Source organism: Vanessa atalanta, chromosome 3, assembly GCF_905147765.1.
Source record: "Vanessa atalanta chromosome 3, ilVanAtal1.2, whole genome shotgun sequence".
In the NCBI taxonomy this organism is placed as follows: Eukaryota; Metazoa; Arthropoda; class Insecta; order Lepidoptera; family Nymphalidae; genus Vanessa; species Vanessa atalanta.
This window is the reverse complement of record NC_061873.1, coordinates 8,483,134-8,493,605: the sequence shown is the minus strand read 5'-3', so window position 1 is coordinate 8,493,605 and position 10,472 is coordinate 8,483,134. Positions and strand designations below refer to the sequence as shown.

The 10,472-nt window shown below is 33.9% G+C and overlaps 1 protein-coding gene across 1 annotated transcript; it reads right to left on the bottom strand.

Annotated features, from left to right (window-relative positions):
* Positions 1-511: 511 nt before the first annotated feature.
* On the bottom strand, positions 512-8,980 carry LOC125077020. The gene is made up of 5 exons (XM_047688792.1): positions 8,887-8,980; positions 7,631-7,736; positions 3,218-3,378; positions 1,596-1,835; positions 512-888 (listed from the first exon to the last, which is right to left on the bottom strand). The coding sequence occupies exons 2-5, from the start codon at positions 7,734-7,736 to the stop codon at positions 730-732; spliced, it is 666 nt and encodes a 221-aa protein (XP_047544748.1). The 5' UTR covers positions 8,887-8,980; the 3' UTR covers positions 512-729.
* Between the last annotated feature and the right edge of the window lie 1,492 nt (positions 8,981-10,472).

Here is a 10,472-nt window from a genome sequence, read left to right as displayed (position 1 = left end):
TCTTTATACGGTAATCGTGTGTTAAGTTACTTAGTATGTATGTGGTTATAATTATATAACTTTTAAGGCGAAGTTTTTACCTTTATTTATATTGTTTTAAGGTAAAAACTGAGTCTCATCCTTATTTTTGTAGCATTTATATGTTGTACTATCATGTTATCATAAGTAATTCTGTTTAGTAGAAAAATAAAATGTGTATTAAAAGATGTAATAAGACTGAATGCACTAGTAATATGTAAACGTTTGTGTTTAGTTTTTAATTTTATTATTTTGACTTTGTACCTATATAAGTTTTTTATCCTATTTACATAAATAAAATTATTTGATAAATTTGATTTTTTTTTTTTATTACAACAAAACTAACAGATCGAATACTTTTTAATACCAATATATTGAAAAATATTCGATATTTACTTATTGTAAGGAAAAAGGATAAATGAAAGACCCTATAAATAATAATATTTTAATGATTTATTCTAATATGTATACATTAATCCTATTTTGTGCAAAAACTTTTTACAAGAAAGATCGACTGACCGAAACGATTTAGTAAAAATCGTAAGCGCCAAATTATTAATATTTAGCATGAACGTAGATGAAGTAAGTAATCGTGTGAGCGATAATGTTTTATTTAATTAATAAATAACTTAAATAAAGATAGCCACTTGGTTTTTGTACAATGTCAACCATCTAAAAGCTTAGAAGGCGAAGGTGAAGGGGTTGTGAGCCTTAGAGACGCAGGCCAGGGTTACGCGAGCGCACGAAGTTGAGCAGCTCGTCGCTGTCCTCGCATACAAATGGTTTCACGTGGTGACAAGCAACGTCGTGCCATTTGACGCCGTCGTTGTAGAAATTATTTAAGATTGCTAAACAAGACTCGTCGTTACCCTGAAAATTATGATAATTATTATAGAGATCCATTTTAATAATTATACCTACGAAAAATAAATCCATTGCTGCGAACTAGATAGTATACTGTTAGTATAAAACTATCGAGATATACTATGACTAATAATTAACAAAATGAAGTAAACAGCTTTGTCAGCGTGAATAAATGTTAAAGTAACTAGTCAGGGAGGTGACCGTTACTCTTCTATAACTTCTACATCTCGATGACATAATAGGTGAGTCTCGTTACAAACCGGACGAGAGCAAATTCTACACGTTGTGATGAGTAACGGGTTGATTTCTATTTAATTACCATATTTAGAAAGTACCCAACTAAAAATGAACAGTCTTACAAATAAATATTTATATGGATAATATTAGTAGGTTAAACATATTATCTACCCCAATATTATTTTTCTATGAGTCACTCAAGAAAAACTACTCTAAGATATAATTTAGAAAATAAAGGTTTTATAATTCAACTCAATTTGTTTGGTGACTAATTCCGTGGTACGATATTTTTTGTTTTTTATGAAAGCGTATTATTTAACGTAGAAATGATCGTTCGAGGTAGGTTATCAAAAAAATGAAATTACAAGATACAAAAATATTTCGCTTTCTCCCACAACAACCTAATAAATAAACTTTTTATCCACAAAACTGTTTTAAAAATACTACTTATTTTTTATTATAACATTTAAACTTACTTGAGCGGCTTCTCTGTTGTCAGGTTGCGCCTGGCCATAACCGCCGGTGTAAGACCAATCTCCGGTGTTTCGTTGTGTGGTAGGCCCGATTTTAGCGCCAGATCCAGACCAGAACCAGCCATTCACATTAGGAGGTTGCAAGTCAGGACGGTCGCAACCAGCAAAGTTGCATTTACGACCCGACGTCCAAATGTAACGAACATTACCACGCGCAACCTTCTGCTTTATAAATTCGTTTTCCTGCGAATAAAATCTATTTTGAAATAACTATATGTAATACATATTTAGTATGTATTGCTTTATGTTTATTCAAAGTAAGGATTATGTGCCTGTAATAAGCAGTGGCAATTAGGGAGTGTTTGTTGCGACAGGAAATGCACCTCCGTCATGAGTATCCGGTACATGAAGTGGGCAACTCGGCTAGAGAAGAATGTATGTCATGTGCCACTTGTATCTTGCGAGCGCCTTATGAGTGCGTTGCCTTGTGTAGAAGTGACGCAGTCGGCCATTGCACCCCTTTCACGGACGCCTTCCACGCTCTACAAACCTAATCGATCTAATCGAGGCATCCTAATAAATATTTATGTTTACCACAATCTACTATAGTTTCAATTATCACGTTTATATTAAAAACTTAAATTTTCTCCGATGATGTTATTTAATCAAGCTATTTGGTATGTAGGTATTATATGCGGAAGACAACAATACCTAAGCGTATTGCGTTCATTGACATCTACATAGCGCAATAGGAAGTGCTTAGAGAAAACTTGTAGAACAAGATGTTTTTGCTTATACCAAAGCCGGATGATCTAAGAACAATGGATTTGAAAAAACGTATTATATGGAATAAAAGATTTAATATTCATAATAACATTAATAACGTCCATAATGTTGAACTATTACGTCTTGTTTTTTAATGATAGCATATATTATTATAATTAAATGAAGTATTCATTTACTGATTGGACCGCAGAGAAGCGGTTAGATAGAAACGGCTAGCTCATCTACAAAATGAAATCGTGACTTTATGCTCTCAATAGTTAACGTCAAGGACTACATAATTTATCTCTGGCGATTAAAGTTTAGCAAGTTTTTAAATCAATCTGTTTCGTCAAGGCAAAACAAATTTCAATTGCCTCATTCTGAATAACATACCTATTACTTATTTGTTCGGAGATGGGAAAGTGAGAGCATCATCACGATTGACCCTGTTACGTGATGTAAGAAGATATCTACGAACAAAGTATCTTGTAGTAGCCCGTCTATGTAGATCTCCGCTACTTCAATTGCATATTTTTTGTTAATAAAATAAAGATTACATTACATTGCTTAAACTATTTCTCATATTATTATTATTTTTTTTAATTATAATAGAAAGGTCGACGACCAATGAGCCTTCTGATTAATGCACACCATTGCTACCATTTCTACAACATTGGCACTGCAAGAATTTTTAACTATACCTTACCCTGTCAATACGCCATCAACTAAGATGTCGGAATCAATATCCATTGTAAATTATTGGATACATACCTTTTCAATTTTTTATGCTCACACACAACGCCTATCCCAAATAAATGAGATAAGGAAAATTAATGAATGGTGGTTTATAAATGATTTACCTGAGGAGTTTCCATAGAGACAGCGTCCATGCAATGTTTTCGACAGATATTTCTTGCGTCAAGCCAGTCAACTTCAAGGTTTCGGGTTGGTGCATGTTCCCAGCTGAAGAAGTATGAATGGAGTACGCCACGTGCATCACGATATGTAGAATGCCGAACTCCTACGCAAGTAATTATTACATTAAATATTAATTACTAATATATAATAAAACTTAAACTGATTTAGATATTGGTGAAATGAGTTAGACTAGAAACAGTCAGTGTCAACATGTTGCAGGTTCTGCTTATACGACACATGCGAATTTGCAGTATTATTTGATGAGACTATATATGTATGTATATATTTACCAATAATATCTGAACTAAGGTTATGTATTTTTTTTGCCAACGATTGTTGCAAAAGGTGCATGACTTGTTTGTAAACAGTATCTTTTTAAAATAAATATTTGTTAATATTTTTTTTACCCTACAAATCAACCAATATAAATATTTTTATTGTAATATGTGTACTCCGAGTGTGTATGATGGATGGACTACCGGATATGAAATAAATATCTAGTATTGGGTTTTTCTTGCGAAAAGTTCTCAATAGCGTCCCAGATTATGGAAGTTGGAAGTGTATAGATACAATGTCGTGCTTCGAAAACAACCTAAAGCCGTAGGTCCACATTATGTCGTGCGTAGTCTAGGTTTCAAGTAAATGTAGTATGTTCAAAATATTTTTCTTACTAAGGCATTGTTTTTGTTTTCCTTTTTTTCTCAAACATAGTCTAATAATTGTATGTGATATTTAAATAAAATATTTAGATTATCAATTAAGTAGGTACCTACTTATAAACGTGTGTATGCGTTTTTCCTGTGAGATCAAAATAAAAAGATATTATAGTTGCTTTAAACAAAAAATCAATTAATATTTCATTGACTTTACACCTTATCTCATATCTCAAACAAATATATTATATTACCTATTACCTTACCTACAATTCTACCAAAAATTAAAAAAAAAACATAAATAAGTACATAAATAACTTCTTGCAGAATTGTTCCAGTTGGAGGTTAAAGATTGAAGCTTACTTTAAAATATTATAATAATTAATAATTATTATAAAAAAAAGTATTCATCTTTTTAAATAAATGTAGTGGCAATTTACTTAATAGAATGACTGTTATTATTTGGTAGTATGTGTGTTATAGAACTAAGCTCGAGCGGTTGCATCAATAAGGTCAAAAGTCATTAAAGCTAACATGCTAAAGATAGACTATAGACCACTAAGTGCAACGTGAAACCCGTTCAAATAATAACGACGTGTAGCAAGACATGTTGCATAATTCCTACTTATCTGAACATCTTGCTATAAGATTTACACAATACTCAGGTTCACACGTATTTATATTGCTAGTGTAATGAAAGGAAATACTATCTATATATATGCAATAAACCCATTTCTTACTTTTTGAATGTTACATCAAAAATAACAATAACAATAATCGTCAAATGTAATCAGTCGTTAAAATGAGCTATTTCCACGCCTCAAAACGCGCAAACGTACACGCTATATGAACAGGCGACATTTTCGCAACATATAACCGTCCTTATATATTTTTTTTATATTTAAAAAATGGTGGAACAGTTCATATTCCCGCCTTGTCATAAATTTATACTAATTTTATAAATGGGAAGATAATGTCTGTCTGTTGTTCTTTACGACCAAACCACTGAATTGGATTTAATGAAATCTGTTATGACTTTTTTTATCCATTATACCTGACAACCACTCCCTAAAACGCAAGCTAAACCTCGGGCGACTACTAGTTTATTTTAATTGAAAACGAACGGGCAACTATTTCCATGTTAAAATGTTTACCTTGATTTATGAACAGTGATTACTTAAAAGTAATTAGGGATGATTTATACATTAATCTTCGAGTTTACAAGTGTATAGTATATTATTATATAGTATATTTCAATCGAAGAAGGAATAAAGAAAACAAACCGATAGATTTACGTATCTCACGCAATTTGCTAATAACTGTTAAAAATGTACTCTTTTATAATACAACACTTTTCCTCAACAACTTACATCCACTTTAATTTTACATGCGAAGTTCGGTTAACAGTTTCGTCGACGTTCAAAACGCAATTTTTTCGTAAATTCGTAATAAATATCATAGATTATTCAAGCTCTCGACCATTGATATCGCGTCAATTTGATGTCAAATTTTGTTTATTTGGCCTCTACATTTGTATATTGTTTGTTTTCTTGTAGTATGTCGTGTCAGCTAGCCAACATACTCACAAACAATTTAGGTAAATGAATGTTCCTGTAAAACTTTGATAAAATCGCGGTAAATGTAAAAGTTAAATGAATATTCCTTTTGAATATATTAGAATAATTTGCAAAACATAAATTGCTTAAAATTTACGTAACTTTCATAAGTATCTAAATAGTGAATGGCACATAAGTATGTATGTATATCGTTCCTAATTGCTTTTATATTATGTATTACTGTCCAAGAGTAAAGGTGAACGTTTAGCAACAAGCAGATTCTTTAGTTTAGTCGTCTTTATTTTATGAAAATGTAATCCATAGGTACAGCCCGCAAGTCTGTTTTGTTAACTTTACAAAATGTTTACATAATTGTTGTTGCGACTTTAAACAATTGTGGAAGTAAAAAAATTGTATTGAAACTAATTTGAGTCTGTGATTTTGTGCCTACTAATTGAATGAAAGCGTATTAAACTCTCGCTTTAATGCGAAGCGCGGTGGTTTGTAAAAAGCCGCACAATCAAAACAAGCCCATAGTCAGGTCGAGCGATGGAGCGGCTCTTTCGTAACTAGAAAGTATCTATTGTGACCCCTTCTTTGGTACATTTCGCTTTTTACATGTTTCTACCGAAAATAATTACCCATGTACCGAATACGTAACATCATAACGATAAAAACAATTTTGCGCAACTGATTAGACTTTTTAAATAAATGACTATAATATTAAATAACGAGTTACCTTAATAGGAGCTGCCATAGTATGGCAGTTGAACTTTATTATTGAAAGAATATTATATTTAATATACTTAGGAAAGAGAAAAGTTATGTCCGTTATTCAACAAGCGTCATAACATTTCAATACGAAGAGAAAGTTAAAGGTAAATACCTCGACCTTATGGCGAATTTTACTTACTTTCTGAGGAATACTTATAATGGTATTTGCGAAATAAGTTTTCAATATTTTCATGCATATATAGAATTCTTAGTTTCCTCTACGTAGGTCAAGCGAGACATGTAGTTAGTCAGTGATGGAAAGATGAATCTGCATAATGTACGTAAGCGTAAATAGCACATAACAAGTGTTCTATATATCCCAAATACCTATATTCAACTGTGTATATGATGGTATAAGTTTTCAAAGGGTCTTTGTTAGCTTTGTGTTTACTAGCGACCAATTGTTATCCTATGCGGCTCCCACATAACTCGTCATGCTGGGAACCGCCCTGACTTACAACATAATCGTCGTTGCGATCATTAAAGATAAAAGAGTCCAAAAATTATTGAAATTCCTACAATGTTATTCTAAATATTTCGTTTATTTGCTCATCTTTTTTTTTAATTTTTGATACACATTTATGAAACATAGAATTCCCAATATTTGTTTTCGTTAAATTAAATACAAAAATAATATTAAGCCTTGGTTTAAAAATAATTATTGATATATATATATATATATATATATATATATATATATATATATATGTATATTTGCGATCTGTATGGACTACTTTTAGAATAGAAGGGATTAACTAAAGTTTACTCTGAGGATCATCAAATACAATTAGGCAAAGCAATTAAGACGCAAGGTGATCCACCTGTCACTAGACGCTCTTTATGTTGCATGCATGCAGTTGTGCAAGCTAGGACGTTTACTCAAACGCAAACAAAGCAAGTGTCTGTAACATTTTCTGTTTACAATCATGTTAAAGTGACCATAGTTGCAATATTTCATAAACGTAATACCTTTCTCTTACAACATTAAGGCAGATATTTAAACCTTTATACTATATCTAAATCATTATCAAACGTGATATGAATTTGATTTCGTATACTTATAGTTCTGCTCGCATAAGTCCGCGTAAGGATTACAAAAATGCTAAGTCAAACAGTTGTCTTTAACTTACGGCTTTTTTTAAAGTGTCCAGTGTTTTATTTTTTTTAAATCTTCGATCATTTATTAAAAACCTACTGATTTTGTGGGAAATCTACTGGTATCTAAATACTATATTTATATATTACATAGATACCCATTATATATTATTTTATAATGGGCAATTTAAATTCACATTACATTCCCATCATCAAATTGTAATAGACAATGTTACTTAATAATTTTGTAAATATGTAATGACAGTAATATACGTACTGTTAGCGCAACTTCTGGGGTCAGGCAGGGCCAAACGCCTCTGGGCATCGGCAAGGCAGAGAACCGCCAACAACACGGCGGCTGCCAGGCAATTGTGCCGGCTCATCTGACAATAATTGATAAATTAGATAATGACCAAATTATAATAATTGTGTAATGTATTTACATAATGACATGCAGTAAATATAAACATATAAGATTATAATTTATAAAATAGACATCAATAAAAAATGGTTATATTTGAATATATATTAAAAGTTTAAGTAATATAAAAAGTAAACAATAAAGATTAGAACTTAAACAAGCACCGTTATTTATATTATTACAATATATTAATTAATAGCTGGTTATGATAAAAACAACATTTATTACAGTTATTTGAATTTAAATCTCAAAGAAATCTCTCGAAGCTGTTATTACACTTATACAACTTTACATTATAATTGTCGTTTTAACATTTAACCATAAAAATCATATATCTATTGTTTAGTGTTTAAACATGATAAATGGGATATTATGCTGGAAAGTGAAGGCATGGTAAAATTTTGCGCATGTTCGTTCATACACGTTCTTAATCGGGCTTTCATGCAACGAAAGTTGTCACTAGATTCACGGTTCTGTTAATGAGTTTGCTTTCATTTACTTATGCAGTCCACGATGTTCGAGGACAATCGATACGTGAAATGAATTTATTTTGTTGTGTTTGTGAAAGCAAAACCCGATTCGCTGACCTCCTTGCTGCATGTTTAAACGTTTGCGTGAAAAGGTGCTCTGCGCGAGAAATCGTCGATTTGGGACGCATTTTATGGTAGGAAAGCTGCGTTGCGCATCGTCGCTCCGGGATTTCGTATGGTAAATACGACCCAAAAATATTGAATTTACGTGTTTATTTTTTAATAAAAATCAATAACAATATAATCTAAATCTCAATATTGCCGCACATATTTTTGAAATGCCTAGTGAATGAGTCGTTGACAAAAATATTCTTATTATTAAATATTATATATATTTATTATATATTTGGGAAAATATTAATTAAATATTTTTTTGCAATAAATACGCAAATCATTTTAAATAAAACATTTGTCTATTTTTTTACCTACTTATGAAAACATTTATAAACTATATTCACAACGATCCGTATAAGATCCATTATCTTATCCAAATTACTCACGCACTTATTGGAGACTCGAAAATACTTAAAGTAAAACCTCTATCATAATTTAAAACACTACAACAATAATGCACGTGCGTACCTCTGCAGGTTGTACGAAGACGTTGATGCGTTAGCGTGCGAGAGTTGTGCGCGTACGTTTGAATGTACGCGAGGTGTGTGTCGAACGCGACGCTTTCAGAGGAACTGGCGCAAGCGCAAGCGTCCTCTCTAATTAAGCCTCCGACAATCATTCACTTTCACTTCCAATATGAGAGAAGATCCGCCCGCTTCGCCTCGCCCCATCGTTCATACAAGTAACAACCGTACACACGAAGACCTTCTGGAGGTCGTAGCCGGATACAAACATGAATTTACATAACGCTTCAAAGGCATGCAAGCCATTGTATCACAAAACATGTGTGATTTTGCTGCAGGCGTACCTACATGACCACTTTTTCTTATATTTGGAATGGTCAATATAATTAGTTATTTAATTATATTAGAATGGAACTCTCCTGTACAGTGAAGATCCACCCATTTCTTTTGGACTTAATTCAACTGATTATTTTAATTCTTATATACTTACAAAAAAATAGCTGTATACTCTATTCATATCCTTGACTGCCAGTACCTTTCGAATGATGTAAGTTTAAATGTTTGATATTTATGAAGGTATGATTAATAATAATATTTATGACGAACATTGCTAATCGAAAACGTTAATGAATAAAAGTTTAATCTTACCTAATATAAAAGTACAATGCTTTAAATTAATGTTAGACAATATAACTGATATAAATATTTTTGTAGGGATTTTAAATTAACTTAAAACTCCAGGAAAGTTCTCATTTGCCATTTCGTACAAGTAATCTTAGCTTGGGAAATACGCTCAAACAAAAGATATACTGCTGATTATTGATAATGATACTGCTCGATTGAAATAGGTACTTTGGGTATGCGACCGTCCAGGGTTGGCGGAGGTCGGGCGGATCAGGGCCATAGCCCAGCAAGCCCTGATCGCCCGATGGGAGGAGGATCTGGGGTCACCCACGGCAGGCCTGGCGACAGTGGAGGCGGTTCGTCCCCACTTGAGTCGCTGGGTCAAGAGAAAGCGTGGCACGCTCACGTTCAGGATGACGCAGGTACTTTCCGGGCACGGATGCTTCGGTAAGTACCTGCACGGGATAGCGCGGCGGGAGGTGTCACCCTCCTGCCATCAGTGTGGCGCGTCAGTGGACACGGCGTACCACACCCTGACTGAGTGTGCTGCGTGGGGGCCCCAGAGGCATTCCCTGGTGGCGTGTTTGGGCGGAGACCTCTCGCTGCCGAGCGTCATCAACGCAATGCTCGGTAGCGAGGCGTGCTGGTCAGAAATGCGCTCCTTCTGCGAAAACGTTATGTCGCAGAAGGAGGCAGCGGAACGGGAGCGGGAGGTGGACGCTGCTGCAGACCCGATCCGCCGAAGAAGACCGGGGAGGAGGAAACAACGCTACGCGCACCTTCTCCCCCCGCCTCAATAGGCGTCACAGGAGCTAGGAGGGTTCTCAGTACCCTGGGAATCCCCCCTAGGAATTGGAGGCCCGCATAGGTGGGCCGACCGTCAGGGCGTCACGGTAGTATGCGAAAGCGATCCCGTGGCGCCTACCGATGAGACGGAGAGGGTACCGCTGGTTTTTTAGTGGGTAT

What these genes read in the sequence shown, in the direction of transcription:
- LOC125077020 (XM_047688792.1), bottom strand. Translation starts at nt 7,736, where the DNA reads ATGAGCCGGCACAATTGCCTGGCAGCCGCCGTGTTGTTGGCGGTTCTC. An exon ending in CCCCAGAAGTTGCGCTAACA is followed by an intron (nt 3,379 to 7,630) that starts GTACGTATATTA and finishes TTACTTGCGTAG; the next exon opens with GAGTTCGGCATTCTACATAT. An exon ending in TCTCTATGGAAACTCCTCAG is followed by an intron (nt 1,836 to 3,217) that starts GTAAATCATTTA and finishes TTTTATTCGCAG; the next exon opens with GAAAACGAATTTATAAAGCA.